Source organism: Dermochelys coriacea, chromosome 4 (genome assembly GCF_009764565.3).
Source record: "Dermochelys coriacea isolate rDerCor1 chromosome 4, rDerCor1.pri.v4, whole genome shotgun sequence".
Lineage (NCBI taxonomy): Eukaryota > Metazoa > Chordata > Testudines > Dermochelyidae > Dermochelys > Dermochelys coriacea.
Genome location: NC_050071.1, coordinates 132,715,772 through 132,733,406, shown reverse-complemented (window position 1 = coordinate 132,733,406; position 17,635 = coordinate 132,715,772). Strand labels below are relative to the sequence as shown.

The 17,635-nt window shown below is 41.9% G+C and overlaps 2 long non-coding RNA genes and 1 gene segment (V, D, J or C); 1 reads left to right on the top strand and 2 right to left on the bottom strand.

Annotated features, from left to right (window-relative positions):
- Nucleotides 1–2,556, bottom strand: part of LOC122459744 — a 43,385-nt gene extending 40,829 nt beyond the window's left edge. Inside the window, exon 1 of the long non-coding RNA XR_006280620.1 lies at nt 2,522–2,556. This is a non-coding gene — a long non-coding RNA (uncharacterized LOC122459744). The remainder of the gene's footprint in view (nt 1–2,521) is intronic.
- Nucleotides 1–3,049, bottom strand: part of LOC122459741 — a 283,098-nt gene extending 280,049 nt beyond the window's left edge. Inside the window, exon 1 of the long non-coding RNA XR_006280617.1 lies at nt 3,013–3,049. This is a non-coding gene — a long non-coding RNA (uncharacterized LOC122459741). The remainder of the gene's footprint in view (nt 1–3,012) is intronic.
- Nucleotides 1–8,018, top strand: part of LOC119854484 — a 104,906-nt gene extending 96,888 nt beyond the window's left edge. Inside the window, 2 exon segments of the V gene segment in view lie at nt 3,689–3,726; nt 7,423–8,018. Of these exon segments, the coding sequence occupies nt 3,689–3,726; nt 7,423–7,754 (370 nt within the window).
- The last annotated feature ends 9,617 nt before the right edge of the window (nt 8,019–17,635 follow it).

Sequence of the window (17,635 nt, the reverse complement as noted above, 5' to 3'; positions counted from 1 at the left end):
TTCACTAACCTGGTCCCTGTTTTCATCACCACCCCAGTGAAAAAGGGTAACAACTGTCTTCCCGAGTATGTACAGGGTCACTGTCCATTTCAGCTCTGTGCCTATTTTCAAATCCATCATCTAATAACACCTGGTCGGTATGTCTCTCCATTTACCTAAACCAGGTACAAGTCCCAACACCTTGATTGCAACATCTTTTCCCGGCTTCCTTCTTCCCCTGTGACTGTGAACCAACATTCTTTTGTTTGGGTGCTAGGATCCAGGCTCAGCGAGGTACTTAAGCATATGCCTAACTTGAAGCGAGTGGATAGGCCCAGTGAAGCCACATGCGTAAGGGCTTTTCTGGCCATACTGTGTGACAGACCAGAGTCTTTCTTAAGATATGTCTGCACTGTCTCTGAGAGCTTAATTCCCAGCTCAGGCAGACTTACATGTGCTAGCTCTGCTGGAGCCAGTGCACTAAAAATAGCCATGTGGCCACAGCAGCACAGTCAGTAGCTTGAGCTAGCCACCTCAGTACAACCCTGCCCAAGATCAAAGAATCCTAGAATCATAGAATATCAGGGGTGGAAGGGACCTCAGGAGGTCACCTAGTCCAGGTCCCTGCCCAAAGCATCTCGAAGGACTTGCTCAAAGATCCTAGCTTCATACTCGGGTGGCGAACCCAAACCACCATCCAGGCCATTGCAGCCGCACTGTTACTTTTCGCACGCGAGCTCAAGCAGAGTGAGCGTGGGGACATCTACCTGGTCACACCTGCCAGCGGCAGGGCAGAGATACCCCTGCTGACTGTGGCCCTCTCTTGTGGTAGTGCCACATCATAAACCTGGTGCCAGCCCATGTTCATGACTTCTGTGAACAGCATCGTCAATGCCCCATCTTTCCCCTGCAGGAGAATCTGAAAAACCAACCACTTTTCTTCCCAAGCTCTCATTCTTGCCTAGGAGATCTGGTAGTCTCTGATGCAGACGTGACGTATCAGGGTGAATATATTCTCCATCCTTCTGCATCCTGGCATCTAGAAACACAGGCTGGGGCAGGGCAAGCTGAGTCTTGACATCTTTAGCCACTAGCTAAGACCACCTGGAGCAGCAGGTTCTCACGGTGGGAGTGGGAGATGTAGCAGAGCTATCCCTAGGCACAAAGGAGTTATGCTCAGCCACTTTGGAGATACCTAGGATGGTTTCAGTGTTGGGCTCAGGTCCTTCACCATCTGGCCTGGCTTTGTACAGTTGGGGCTAAACTTTCTCAAGGTACAGCATAACTTTGAGCAGGGAGTGCCTTTTGGTTTTTGGCCTAGATAGGATGGTCTCAGGTACCCTGGTTATAAACAGGGGGGAAATTGGCATCTTTGGAGGAAGTTGGTAGCCTTTATTTATTTTGTTCCATGGGGGATTAGAAGTGCTTCTAAAGAACCCTACAACTCGTCAAACTTATTCAAGAAATAAGAGTTATTCTCACCAATAACCCCATCATCCCAGGGGTCTTATTCAGACTGCAGAACAGACCTGGCTGTTGGATGCCTCAACAGCAGGAGATCATTGCCACAGAGGACCCTAGTGATAATGATGTGACAGCTGGTGCTGTGAATGTGATGAAGGAACTGATAACTGGCATGCAGCCAGGTCCCCCAAACACAATCTCACCTCAACATCTCTCTGAGCTGTAGGTAAACCCCACCTAATCTGGTAGTGTTTGAGCACCAGTTGAGTTCAGTCTCAATACCACTCAGCTAAATCATGCTAGATCAGCATTCTGTGCACCATGGCAACCTTCTGTCATCCCTTCAAAAGTTCCCAATTGCAGTGCTTTGCTCCAACACAAACTGCATATGTCCTTTTCTATTCAAGAATTTCTAGGCCCCGTATCCTTCCTTGGCCTGGTACAGAAAATATCCAGCAAGTTCCATGCTAACACTGGTATAACTCCATTGATCTCAATGAGTAACTCCTAATTTATACCTACATAAGGGAGAGCAGAATCAAGTCCATTGCCCATTTGTTTGTGCAAATATTTTGTCAATGTATGGTTTGCTGTACGTGAAATAAGCTCTGCAGCTCATGCAAAATCTGGGTGGTGTGCTCAATACTACAGCTACATTTTCTGGAGTTGGACGTGAACCAAAATCATGCATCTGAACATTCTGAACTTTGGAAAAGTTTGAATCTGAATCCAAACTTTGCACTTGGACCCATGTCTGATAGTTTCGACATTTTTGCTTTCAAGGTAATACAGCATGTGACTAGGGTTAAAATACGTGTCAATGGGGACGTGGGAGCAGAGGGACGGGAGAGAAGATAGGATGTATTGATCTGATCATAACTTCTATCTAACTTCTTGACTGTTTATAGATGATGAAACCAAGGTCACTCGACCTAGCACTAAAGTCTCAGTTTTGCACAATGGAAAAAAACATTTTTATAGGGGAAATGAGCTTTAGCAAGTGAACCGAATGCTCCTTCCCCTTCTGCTGTCAGGTTTTTGTACAGCGAGGTGATAGGAACTGATCACTGTGGTGGACGTTCGGTAAAGGAACCAAGGTAGAAATAAAACGTAAGTACCTTGAAATGATTCTGTTTTAGCTGTCTACTCTGTCTTTAAATTTGTCTTCGTTAACACTGTCGAATTATAAAGTGAATATCTGTTGGTGTTGGAAATTGCAGGTAAAGGATGGTTTTCAGGGCAGATGTAGTTCAACTGTAATAGAAAACAGATTAATCTGAAGAAAGTAGGACTTTGCTTTTCACTCCAGACCAGGGAAATTCAATAAATGTTACACATCTGGTAGTGGTCAAAAATGTTGCTGGCCAGACCCTCAGCTGATGTAAATCAGTGCAGTATTCCCCATTCTCCAACATTGGGACTCTAACATAGTTATGCCGATTTACACTAACAAAGGCTCTGGCCCCATATTTCTAAAACATACTGTACCACTGGTGCATCTAATGGCCTAGGTTAGGAGGAACTGAGGTTTTTGTAGAGGGAACAGGTAGCAAGGAAGCACTGTGGTACACTTTCGGCAAAGGGACCCGGGTCGAGATCAAACGTAAGTACATTTTTCTCAGTGCTCATCAGTTTTCTTTGCCACATTTGTCCATTTTCATGTTTTTGGGGTTTTTTTGCATTGGGGTAATTGGTGATATGAGAATGCTAAGAGAATTACCAGGAGATAAGACTGGTAATGTGTATAAAATGAACATATCCTTGAGGAAAGAAAACACCTCTACCTCCTTAGGTGGAATTTTAGAGCTAAATTGTTACATATTGCATGAATTAGCCAGCCTACTGTGGGCCCATTTAGCTACACAGTAAATAGGTTTCTGTAGGAGAGGAAGTTGATAGACAATCACTGTGGATCACTTTTGGCAAAGGGACCAAGTTGGAGATAAAACGTAAGTGCATTTTTTACTCTCTTCCAATTCTCTTTGTCCAGTTTGCCTATTTTCACAATTTTTTTGGCAGGGGGTTACCTGCAATTTGTGAAATATGAGTGCCGACAGAATTGCTCTCATCATAGATTTGTAAAGTGTATGAAATAACCCTGTCTTTGAGGACAGAAAATACCTTCACCTCCAAAGATTAAATTTGGGCTAAATTGTTATATTTTACATAAATATAGTTGACAGCCCATTTAGTTTCACAGTAAAAAGGTTTTTGTAGAGGGGGAAGTTCACAGGCATACACTGTGGTTCACTTTTGGGAAGGGGACCAAGTTGGAGATAAAACGTAAGTGCATTTTTGAACTCTCTTCAGATTTTCTATATCCGATTTGTCCATATTCACAATTTTTGTCTGTTATTCGTGAAATGGGATCACTGACAAAATTACTGAGGCTGTAGATATGTGAAGTATTTATATAAAATATCCCTGTCCTCATGAGTGGAAAATACTTCCACCTCCCTAGATGGAATTTGGGTTAAACTGCTCTATTTTACGTAAATTAACCTACTTACATTGAGAACCCATTTAGTTGTGCAATAAAAAGGTTTCTGTAAAAGAGGAAGGTTATAGACAATCACTGTGGCTCACTTTTGGCAAAGGGACCAAGTTGGAGATAAAACGTAAGTGCATTTTATTTGTGATTACTCCCCTTTGTTTTTGCTTGATTTAATGCACAAATGTGGAAAAATGCTGTTTTTTCCCTCTGTCCCGTTCCTTGCTGTCTCACCCCATTCCCAGTCATTAGTTGTCAAATCCGTACATTTAATTGCAAGGATTAAAAATCAACTGGGAATGTTTAAAGAAAAGTCTAATTTTATTTACAAACAAGAATATGATGGCTGAATTGTAGGCTAGTGACAGTGTTGGTCTTCGGTCTTCATCTGAGGCTGTCAACACTATTAGTAAAAATTCAGCCATCCTCTTGTCTATAGATTTTAAGTGGAAAAATCCCAAAGTTTCATAACGAAGGTCATGATCCAGCAGCCACTGAAGTCACTAGAAATACTCCCATTGACTTCAGTAGGTCTTGGATCAAGCCATATACAAGTGTTTTTGTTTTAATTCAGCATTTTGGCAGTACATCCCATTAAGAGAAACTGCAAATTGTCTCTCAAATAATGTAAGCGGTGTGCCCAGATGCCACAGTGATCAACACACTGACAACTGATTAAACAGATTAGATTGGACTAGATTGATAAAATAGATTAGATTGATGTTAACAAGAAAAGTACAGTTTTAGAAAAAAATAGTTTAAGAAATGAAGAGAAAATACTAAAAACCTACCTAAAGAGCAGACAAACGTTCCTGTTAAAATAATAATTAACCTGCACAAAGTAAGTTAATTGGAAGCCACCAGCAAAAACGTGGAGCAAAATGTAAAATATGTTGTCGTTAGAGTATGGTAGGGTTTGACAAAATTATCCTCCATTATTAATTGCTAGCTGTATTCGATAAGGTTTAAGTTAGCTGCATCTAGACATTGTTAGCTGTATATCTATCCAGTGCATCTCATAATTGTTTTAAATATTTTTATTTTAAGATCTACAAAAATAATTTTGACATTTGTCATATCAACTATAGTAACGTATCTATGAAAGCAGATGTAGCAGCGGTGTACGCTATATTTTTATTTTGCACTAGGAAAAAATGGATAATTCTTCTAAAAATATTCTGATGATAGAAAAATGCAATTGATTCATATATTTTAAGTTTTTGTTTTACTGATTATCTTACAAAATATTTTTTTCAGTAGCTTTGACACAATGCTCTACTCATATATATTTTGAATTTTAAAAAATATAGTGATAAGGCCATTGTGGAGGACAATCCAATGAAATGATTTTTTTTCTTTTCTTTTTTTTCTTTTCCAATTACTGTTTTTCACAAACAAGTCAAAAATACTTTAAAAAATTGTTTGGGGCTATATATTATTTGTAGTATAATATATAAAATGTGTTGTTATTTCAAATGTGTTACAGAGGCTATAAAATGTATGGTATCTACCTGTCCATAGATATAGATAGATATAGATATAGATGGCATGATTCTCCTCTCAGACTGGTGTAAATCAGCTGTGACTCCACTGAAATCAGAAGTGCTCTCACTCCATCTCTTAAGTTAGTGGAGCTATGAGGTTATACCAGTTTAACACTAGTTTAAATTAAAGGAGAATCAGGTCTATTATCTTATACTGTACATTTGCTAAGATAAGCGTAAAAATATATGAGTATTTTTCTGGAATCCCAAGACATTTTAAAAGTCTGGACTCCGATTTTGTTAGGTTCAGTACTTAGATATTATTATTTTAGCTTATACAGCAGCAAAGCAGGAGACTGAGTGAACTGAATGATTTTGACTTGGTTTTTCAAGATGTGATCCGTGTTATGTTTTCTTCAGATCTTTACAAAATTAGGACTTGATCCTGCAGTCTTTGCTCAGGCAAAACTGTCATTGAAATCAGGGGGAGTATTATCTGGTGAAGGATTGCAAGATTGGGTCTTAGTTTTCAAGAGTCTGAATATTGACATACGGGAAGAGATTTTTACTCAGTTACCTAAGATTTGCATCTGACACCAAGATCAGAATCTGGCCCATTAAGTGATTATGTGACACAAAGTGAGATACACGAACACTCACTCCAAGTTGCTATGCTATAGGTTGCCACAGTCTTAACTTCATGTCTTTCTCTAGCTGCACACTGACTTTTTTTTTATAACAGATCTTGAGTTTTTAGTTCTAGTCGTATATGACGGTTGTAGTAGGAAAAATATTAATAATCCTCTGTGGATCTGGAGCCTGATTCTCTTCTTATTTCCACCTGCATATAATGGGTCAACTCTACTAAAGTCAATGAAATCATGCAGGTGACTGGTGTGAGAAGAGAATCAGGTTTCTGATTTTAAAAGTACTGAGCACCTGTATCTCCCATTAACTTTAAGTGGAGGGGCGTGTGCTCAGCACCTCTGAAAAACAGGCCCTAAAGAATTAGATGGCTCAGGGGACTGGCAATGAGAGTGATCTGGAGGGAAATCCTGGCTCCAGTAAAGTCAATGGCGAAACTAATATTGACTTCAATGGGGCCCAGATTTCACCCTTGGAGCCTTTCCCCTCTTGGTCACAGGGGCTTATTGTAGCTTCCAGTGAAGAGGGGGGTTCATGTTGTCATGTACATGGCATCAGTAAGTTAACATCGTTGTTGGCAATCTCAGCAGAGAGACCCAGGGTTGAGGGGGCAGTACCTTCTCACCCTCTGAGAGCTTTCCTCTAGCTCAGGATTGAGGGATATAGGCATGATGTGGGAAGTTCGCACTGCTACTGCTACATGAGCTGTATCTTGTCTGTCGATAAACAGGACTTTAACCTCCAGAGCTGTCATGCTGGCACCTTGCCCTGGTATCTCTTGGGTGAGGCCATTTTCCAGGTCTCTCACACTAACATCAAAGGCTCTCGTGTCACTCAGGGCCAGGCTGTGCAGTCCTTCCTCCCAGGGGAAGCACTTCCGCACACAAGCAGTGCCAAGGTAGTAAGCAAAATTAAACTGGGCATGATGGGGCAGATTCTCAGCGGGTGTCAATCCGAATAGCCCATTCGAGTCCATGGAGCTGTGCTGATTTACACCTGCAGAGGACCTGGCCCTGTGTTTTCTTAAACCTGAATTGATATCCTATATGGTCTATGTGCACTGACTTCCTCTTTATTCTGACCTGCTGTGTCACTTAACTGCTCTGTGCCTCAGTTTCCCCATCTGTAAAATGGGGATAATGATGATACTTCCCTATCTACCAAGAGTATCTGGAGGATGAATTAGTTAATGGGCCAAATCCAGCTTGCCTCAGTCACTCATGGATGAACTACTCACACAAATAAGGCAAGAGTGATTTGGCCTGATAATTGTGAATGACTTCATCCATGCTCAGTGTTACTATCCACTCCTAGGTCAGTTGTCATTAACACCATATTCTGTGCTCTCCTTTTTTGCAGGTAGAGAAAATGCCAAGCCTTCGGTGTTCATCTTTCATCCATCAGCCGACCAGCTGTCTGGGGGATCTGCCACTGTGGTGTGCCTAGTGAGTGGCTTCTACCCGAGCGCCTTGAATGTGGTCTGGAAAATGGATGATGCCACTACCACGACTGGCGTCGTCACCAGCCAGAAGCAGCAAGATACTTCTGACAGCACGTACAGCCTGAGCAGCACCCTGACGCTCACGAAAGAGGCGTACAACGAACACAACCGCTATAGCTGCGAGGTGACGCATGAAACGCTGCAGGGCCCTCTTGTCAAAAGTTTCAAGAGATTGGAGTGTTCGCAGTAGGAGGCTCCCAGGGAAAGATCCATGCCTCCTCTTTGCAGCCTTTCTTATGCTTTGTTTATGTAACTATCAGTCTTATTCATTTTTTCCCCCTCCCAAAATATTATGACAGAGATCTTCCAGGTCTCACCTCCTGCCTTACCCCTTGCTAACAGTCCTGGATAACCAGGCCCTGCCTGATTTTACCCTGCTGCCTAATGAGGTTTCCTGCTTTTATCAAGTTTCAACTTCAAAAATGAATAAATAAATGAAATCAATGAAACAGCATCTGTTCTCTCACGTGTTTTTAATGTGACAATTGAAATAAAGTGAACTCAGATGGAGTAAATAAATGGAGTACTATGCAATTTACTGTGGGCAGTGGGAGGGAGGATGAGTCCTTAAAAGAAGGTCCTATCTTCCCTGGGAGGACACTAATATCCCATAAGAATATACCCAATAAGAATCAGGGTATCCATGGTCACTATATCCCTTCCCCTTCCAGCATGCAGTGTGCAGAATGCTACTGCCCTATCATCCCAGAAGTACTATAGGTAATTAGTGTGTCCATCCTGCAACTTTTATCCATTGACTTCAGTGGAACTACTCACATGAGTAAGGACTGCAGGACTGGTGAACTAATCTGGGATCCATCAGGACACAAGGAGTACATGATATTATGCACTCAGCAGCATTACAGCACCCTGCTGTCTATGGGTCACACAACCATGGTCCATGTACCACCATATCTGACAACATATTCTGTGCTACATATAAAGGGCCTGATTCTGACCCCACTCACACCAATATAAATCAGGAGTGAATCTACTGAAGTTAATTGGAGTTGCAGATGTCTCTACAGCTCTGAAAATCAGGTCTCTTTATAAATACGGATTTGAGTGCCTACGTTTCAGCCTCCAGAGTTGAACATTGTGTCCTTGATTTCTAAAACAAAATCCATTTTACACAAGTGCAATGAAAAAATGTTTCTTTGTTATTGTGAAATGTGCCACATGATTAACCCCTTTAGGTGAAAAATGGCACTTAATGTTATTGCTCACATTTAGCTACTAATTAATCACAAGCCTCACATGCCTCTATGTCCTCTGCAACAACTAACACTGGATCAAATTCACCCTAGGGCTTAAGCAGTCCACAGACCTCTAGCTGGCATTCTGCACAACTGTGAATTGCATCCCTGGAGAGCATTTCTAGCTACTGCTACGGGTCCAGCTATTCAATCGTCCATTCTGCTCACTGATGCTGTGTCGTCTTTCCCATCTATTTGAAAAAAACAATAACCCAAACCCTACTTTTAAACTCAGACTTTTTGAGACTCTTTCCCCAACAAAATGTCACCAATGTTCTCAGAGGACAGGCTGATCTAGGCTGGGATTTTCAAAGGAGTTTAAGGAGCTTAGGTGCCCAAATCCCACTGAAATTCAATGGGCACCGAACTCCCATAGGCTTCCTTGAAAGGCCCAGCCCTGGTTGTTGAAGCGCGGCATTAAGCTGCAGGACACTTGGGTTCTATGCCAAGCACTGGGACTGACTCACTGTGTGGCCTTGCTCAAATTGCAAAGGCCAAAAGTATGCAATAAATTTGGGTGCCTCCACCATTTTTAGATGCCCAGCTTGAGATGCTCAGGGCCTGACTGATCTGATTTATCAGGGCTGAGCAGTTCAACTCTGACCTCCAAAGAATCTCAAGATTTCTCACATGGGGGAGGGACCTAACACGAATGGGCTTTTTGCAAATGTTGGCCTTCATCCCTTTGTGCCTCAGTTTCCCCATCTGCAGAATGGGAGTAATACTATTTCCATGTCTGGCAGGGGTAGTGTGAAGCTTAATCAGTTAAGGCCAGATTCTGATCCACTCTCCCTTTGCTCACACCTTGAGTAGCACCTTACTTTCCAGATAGTGACACTGAAATCATTGGGCCGAGTCCTGGAGTAAAGTGCCCTTCATTGTGAAGAAGGGGACCATGGCCTTCATATTGGTAGAGTGCTCTGTGACCCTTCCTGGCGGAGGCTACATGGGCTCAATCCGACAAGGTGCAGAGCACCCAAGGAAATCCATAGGAGTTGCTGCCATTGTTACGAAGGGATGTTCCTCTGGCCCGCACATTAATGTCCTTGGTGAACATAGTGGTGGGCTGGGATTGTGCCATCATTAGGTGATTCCCACAGCCAAGACAGAGGCATGGGCCTCTTGAACCTAGTGCTTAAACCTGACCCTGCATGCTACTCAGAGTGCTCCTGTCCTCCTCGCAGCAAGGATCCTCGCCATGGCAACACTGTCCAGCGAACCCCGCCCCCACAGGCTCCGCAGGTGTGGAGAGGTTACCTGCAGAAGTTGCTGGGACCACTTCTACAGGTTTGCCAGATTAGGTTAGACAGATAACCACTGCCCTTAACTATAAGACGTTGCCCGGTCAAGGTCAACAGCTTTAACACACGTCATCGATGCACCTCTCTAAAAGGGCCACGCCGTATATTTGGCTGCAATCAATGACGTTCAAATGCACAAGCTAGTGGTAAGAGCAAGAGAATGGCAGTCAGGACTCCTGGGCAACTGATTCCCTGTATGATCTTGGGAAGTCACTCAAGCTCCCTGTGTCACAGTTTATCATAATAATACATGCCCAAACCAAAAGGTTATTATTTAGATTACTGTAGTATAATATCATTATTACATGTCTACCAAATAGCAGTCAGTAGATAGTGTCAAACATGGTATTTCTCATGAAAATTTTCAAAGGCAGTTAAATGTTCTGATTTTTTTTTTAACAAAAACCAGGGGGGGGTTCATTCTTTTAATCAAAAATAGAAAATTTTGAAAGAAACTACAATTTGTCATGAACATTTTAATGTAGAAAAAAGGTCATTTTTTGCTGGGAAGCATTTTTGAATGAAAATTTTCCTCCTGCTCTAGGGGCTAGACATTAAAGAGCACAGAACCAAATGACTGACCTTAATGTCTTTGAGAGAACTTGAAACTAGTTAACATGAATCACACAAACAAAAAGGAGTAGCAAATAACTCTCAGTGAGTGTCCCAACTGCATGTTAGTTACGGTAAAGCTTGTTCATGGAAATCAGTATTCTCAAAACAGAACCAAAACACACCCTTTGAGGAAAACAGTGACGGTAGAACCTTGAAATCTCTTCTGTGCAACTTTCATGAATTAAGCTTCACAACACCCCATGAAGAAAGACGCTAACTACTTTTATCTCCCTTTTACATATGGGGAAATGAAGGCACAGTGGGGTTAAGAGACTTGCCCAAGGTCACACAGTGAATCAGTGGTACAGCAGATTATAGACCCCAAATCTTCTGACTCCCAGATACCTGTTTCCACAATTTCCACTCAATCAGGGCTGGTTCCTGTTCCTATTGAAGGCTACATGGTAGGATCAGCCTGTTGCTCCCCAATCACAAAAAGAACAATCCTTTCTAGTCATCACATGGCACAACAAGGATGAAGTTCATCCCTCCCTACACAAAGTCCAAGTGATCGAACATTGTGTGGTTGGAGGGAGCTGGAAAGAAAAGCCACCCCCTAGCCACCAAAATACAGGCAGGATGCAGCACCCTTTCTAGGTGCTATCCCAGCCTATCTATGAAAACCCATCTCCTCTGCGCTGGGTTTTTTGGACACTGGAGCCATTTAATCATGAATTCCATGTCCCCTGCCCTGGCCCACCAAATTCAGGGCCAGCACAGAGACCCCCTGAACTTCATGGCATACAGAGACCCTTCTGCATGGCCACCCCACCCACGCTTTCCCCTCTGCAGCATTACCACGGTGTGAAGAGACTTACACAGACACCCAATAGGTGAATGAACCTCACCCATGAGAATAGTGCAGAGAGAGGTCCCGAGGGACTAGAAACAGAAGAAGAGCCAGCTGTGCTATTGAAAGTAGCAGCTATACTAATTTGTCTGCTCTGAGTCCTGTTATCAAGAGGTATCTGTACTTAGATGTTATGGGTGAAATCCCATCCTGTAGAAGACAGTGGGAGTTTTACCATTAACTTCAGTGGGGCCAGGATTTCACCCCTTTCATTTTCATGATCCCATGGGGTAAATGACAGGACACAGATATCACATTAGTTTATTCTTCCTAGACAGTGGCCACAGAATTGGTTTGTTTGAAACTAACATGTTAGGACATGAAGTAATGGCCTTAATCAGCAGCAAGGGAGATTTAGGCTAGATATTAGGGAAAATGTTAGAAATATGAGGATAGTTACACACTGGACTAGGCTTCTAAAGAAGGCTTTGGAACCTCCATCATTGGAAGTTAAGAACAGGTTAGACAAACACATGTCAGAGATGGTCTAAATTTATTCGGTTCTGCCTCAGCACTCGGAGCTGGACTAGATGATCTCTCGAGGGCCCTTCCAGGTCTACCTTTCCATGATTCTAGGTAACAGTGTAATAACTGCATGCTCCTGAAGATTCCTCTCCATTAAAAACTCTGTTGTGAAATCCTTTACAAGACCAAGATTAAATGAATTTTCAGGACTTCTGTGGTTTTGTGCAGGACTCCAGGGCCTGGAGCCCTGGAAGAATTTGAATGAAACTGGCACTTTTACAATTGCTCTCTGTAGCTCCAAAAAAATTACTATGGCATGCGATGTGTACTCTGATTTAGAAGATAGCAATGTCTGTGTTTGCTTTCCCTGGTTCTCCAAGTCATTAAATGGCTGGCATTTACCATGGACGAATCATCATATGCCATTTCTGCCAGGCTGACAAGACGTGTTGCAGAGAGCTTTACAGTGAATCTGATGCTAGTGAGAGATGCTAAACTGACAGACCTGGAAACTGAATTTCTCCAGTTAGCCTATCAGAAGTCAGGAATAATAAAGATTTTTAAAGAGGTCATCTTTCTGAGAAACAGCATGGCCTAGTGTGTAGGGCACTAGACTGGGAATCAGGAGACCCTGTTTCTGTCCTACTGTGTCACCTTAGGCAAGTCACAGCACTGATCTGTGCCTCAGTTTTCTGTAAAGTGAGGATAATGGGCACTTCCTCACCAAAGCATTTTTTTATCAAGGATTGAAGAGTGTTACATGCATCTGATCCAAAGTCCACTGAAGTCAATGAGTCTCTCCATTGACTTCAGTGGACTTTTGGACACAGCCTTATAAAAGCCAGGTGTTATGATCTTGAGGATTACCAATACTCAGCCTACCTAGTTCTTTCTCTGTCTTTTCTTTTTTCAGATTCATCATAACTAGACAGACAGACAGACAGATAGATAGCATTTTTCTTCCTCCTAGGTTAAATAAATACAGTAAATATCTCCACTAGGAACACAGAATTTATTCCTCAAAGCAATATGTGTGAGTGTAGGAGCATGAGTTGTTCTGGATAATCTGAACAAATATGAATTCGCCTCTCCTTGAGGAAAAGCAGACTTTTCCCACCAAACAGATGAATAATACAGTCTGTCTCCCACAATCAGCTAAACCTTACGTCTGAATCACTTCTCTGGGGTCAGTCAAATGGAAAGCTGAAAAGGGTTTAGGAGTCTCAGCTTTCTTGTTGACTAAAAACACAACTAGGAAAACTGGGTATTAGTCCAACTAGCCCTCTCTCGGCTTTCCAGCAGCTGTTGAAGAAATGTCCAGAGTACCCACAGTCATGGACTAGCTGGAGATTTTTTGATCCCTTACAGCCAAAATCTTGACAGGTTTCAGAGTAGCAGCCGTGTTAGTCTGTATTCGCAAAAAGAAAAGGAGTACTTGTGGCACCTTAGAGACTAACAAATTTATTAGAGCATAAGCTTTCGTGAGCTACAGCTCACTTCATCGGATGCATTTGGTGGAAAAAACAGAGGAGAGATTTATATACACACACATAGAGAACATGAAACAATGGGTTTATCATACACACTGTAAGGAGAGGTTTCAGAGTAGCAGCCGTGTTAGTCTGTATTCGCAAAAAGAAAAGGAGTACTTGTGGCACCTTAGAGACTAACAAATTTATTAGAGCATAAGCTTTCGTGAGCTACAGCTCACTTCATCGGATGCATTTGGTGGAAAAAACAGAGGAGAGATTTATATACACACACACAGAGAACATGAAACAATGGGTTTATCATACACACTGTAAGGAGAGTGATCACTTAAGATAAGCCATCACCAGCAGCAGGGGGGGGGGAAAGGAGGAAAACCTTTCATGGTGACAAGCAGGTAGGCTAATTCCAGCAGTTAACAAGAATATCAGAGGAACAGTGGGGGGTGGGGTGGGAGGGAGAAATACCATGGGGAAATAGTTTTACTTTGTGTAATGACAGACGTCAAGAATTATAACATTCAAAAACCAGTTGGAGAACACTTCAATCTCTCTGGTCACTCGATCACAGACCTAAGAGTGGCTATACTTCAACAAAAAAGCTTCAAAAACAGACTCCAACGAGAGACTGCTGAATTGGAATTAATTTGCAAACTGGATACAATTAACTTAGGCTTGAATAGAGACTGGGAATGGATGAGTCATTACACAAAGTAAAACTATTTCCCCATGGTATTTCTCCCCCCCCCCCCCACTGTTCCTCTGATATTCTTGTTAACTGCTGGAATTAGCCTACCTTGCTTGTCACCATGAAAGGTTTTCCTCCTTCCCCCCCTGCTGTTGGTGATGGCTTATCTTAAGTGATCACTCTCCTTACAGTGTGTATGATAAACCCATTGTTTCATGTTCTCTGTGAGTGTGTATATAAATCTCTCCTCTGTTTTTTCCACCAAATGCATCCGATGAAGTGAGCTGTAGCTCACGAAAGCTTATGCTCTAATAAATTTGTTAGTCTCTAAGGTGCCACAAGTACTCCTTTTCTTTTAGCCAAAATCTTCAAACCTAGATGCCTCAGGATAGGCTCCTAAATCTATATTTAAGCATCTAAATAGAAGGGGTCTGAATTTCAGAGAAGCTGAGCACCCACAAATCCCATTAAAGTCAATAATTTTAGAAAGGTACCAGAGGCCATCCTGGCAATTACAGGCTGGGGAGCCTAACTTCAGTACCAGGCAAATGGGTTGAAACTGCAGTAAACAGCAAAAGTATCAGACACATTGATAAACATGATATGTTAAGGAAGCCTCAACAAGTCTTTTTGTAAAGGAAAATGATGCCTCACCAATCTGTTCAAATTATTTGAGGGTGTCAACAAGCATTTACACAAGGGTGGTCCAGTGGATAGAGTGTACTTGGACTTTCAGAAAGTTTTGACAAGGTCCCTCACCAAAGGCTCTTAAGCAAAGTCAGCAGTCATGGGATAAGAAGGAAGGTCCTCTCATGGATCAGTAACTGGTTTAAAGATTGGAAACAAAGGGTAAGAATAAATGGTTAGTTTACACAATGGAGAGATTCCCAAATAAATAGCAGGGTCCCACAAGGATCTGTATTAGGACCAGTGCTGTTCCACATGTTCATAAATGATCTGGAAAAGAGAGTACACAGTGAGATGGCAAAATTTGCAAAAATACCGAAGTACTCCAGACTGTAAAGTTCAAAGCAGACTGCGAAGAGTTACAAAGGGATCTCACAAAACCGGGTGACTGGGCAACAAAATGGCAGATGAAATCCTGTCTTGATAAGTGCCAAGTAATGCTTATTGGAAAAAATAATCCCAACAATATATACAAAATGATGGGGTCTAAATTAGCTGTTACCAGTCAAGAAAGAAATCTTGGAGTTCACAGATAGTTCTCTGAAAACATCTACTCAATGTCCAGCAGCAGTCAAAAAAGCTAACTATGTTAGGAACCATTAGGAAAGGAACAGATAATAAAACAGAAAATATCATAATGCCACTATATAAATCCATAATGCCACTACATAAATCCATCCACACTTTGAATACTGTGCAGAGTTCTGGTCACCCTACTTCAAGAAAGATATATTAGAAGTGGAAAAAGTACAGAGAAGGACAACAAAAATGATGAGGGGTATCGAACAATTTCCATATAAGGAGAGATTTAAAAGACTGGAACTGTTCATCTTAGAAAAGAGATGACTAAAAGGGGCTATGATAGAAGTCTATTTAATCATGACTGGTGTGGAGAAAGTGAATAGGGAGGTGTAATTTACCCCTTCACAAAACGTAAGAATCAGGGGCCACCCAATGAAATGAATAGGCAGAAGATTTAAAAAAACATAAGGAAGTACTTCATACAACGCACAGTCAATCCATGGAACTCGTTGCCGTGGGATGTTGTGAAAGCCAAAAGTATAATTGGGTTCAAAAAAGAATTAGTAAGTTCCTGGAGGATAGGTCAATGGCTATTAGCCAAGATGAGGAGGGATTCAACCCTGTGCTCTGGGTGTCCCTAAGCCTCCAACTACCAGAAGTTGGGACTGGAGGAAAGGGGATGGATCTTTTGAAATCGCCCTGTTTAGAAGACAGGATACAGCTAGGTGGACCATCGGTCTGACCCAGTATGGCCCTTCTTACATTCTTCATGAACACTTTTTAGATGTCTAAATATAAACTTGGGAGCCTTACTTCAGATACTCAGGTTTAAAAATCTTGTCCTACAGCATCTGTTTCCCTTGAAAGCTGACTCCATAACCTACTAACAGTGAGTGATGATGTTCTTCCTAATATCCTCTTTGAGCTTCTTTTCTTAATTTCTGTTCATGGCCATACTCTCTGCTAATATCCTGTCACCCAGGCAAGTTCCCATTTCACTTGGAGTCCCCTATGGATTTGTATCTTGTTATCAAGTAAGTTTCCTTACATCATTCAGCTAACCAGCTGTCAGGTTTAACTGTAGGGTCAACAATAGCTTAGGATTGTTAACAATGCGGGGGTGGGGGGGAGCAGGGGGACGAGGCTCACCCTTTTAATCACAAGGAGACAACATCATGATAGGTATGGGAATAACTTAATGGAAAACTAAAGAGAATTTTTTCTAGTGAGCTAGAAGTCTTGTCTCAGGAGTCCTGTTTATTCCCTAAATAGTTTAGTCTTTTCTAGGAAAAATCTAAGCTGGACAGAACCTCAGAGAAAACAACCTGAGAGTACGTTCTTTTAGACTGTAGAATAATCCCCAAGGTAAATGATGGAAACTCCATTGTTTGAATCATTTAAAACTAAACTGGATAAAAGCACTGGCAAATATCTTACAGCGACAGAAGAATGGACAAAATAATCTAATAATCCTTTTCCCTCTTTAATGTCTATGGGCCCAATTCTGATACTGTTGGTCATATTACATGGTTAATTTAACGGGGGCACTCCTGAAGATACTATGTAATGTAAGGGCATCAGAATGTGGCCCTAAGGTAGTAACATGGGCAATGCAATCCTAAGAAACCAAGCCCAAGAACTGCTGTGCTAAAACACAAAAGCATTTTCAGAAATATACATGTTTAAAACCTACATACGTCTCCCCATGTAACACGGCAGATACAGCCCAGGGGCCTTCAAAAAATGTCCATCTGAGCTGCGAGAAAGAAGTGTTGGTTTGTTTTGTTTTGTTTTTTTAACAGGAACTCAAAGTGAATTCCATTGAATTGCCCTTGCAGAACAGCTGGAATATTAAGGCGCCAGGACTGTATTTGATATGAGTTCAATTAAAATACGTGGCAAAACGCTCCTGGTGCCTCCCAGCTGCACTGTGCTGATGAGCCAAAGCAAGCATACAACACTGAGAGTAAGGAGCCTTTCTTTTTGTTTAACGGCACTTTCAAACTGAAAACATTTTCTGTTGTTGAATGGTTCATGGTGACTTGCTTTAAAAGCTATAAAAAGCAACCAGAGCTGTAAAGGGAGAGCCCCATCGACCAATATAGGTGTTGCCAAGGCAACAGTATCAGGCCATGCTACATTTTTGAGGAACTGAAAACAAAACCTGCCCTGCACCTGCAGGCATCAAGTATCAAACACG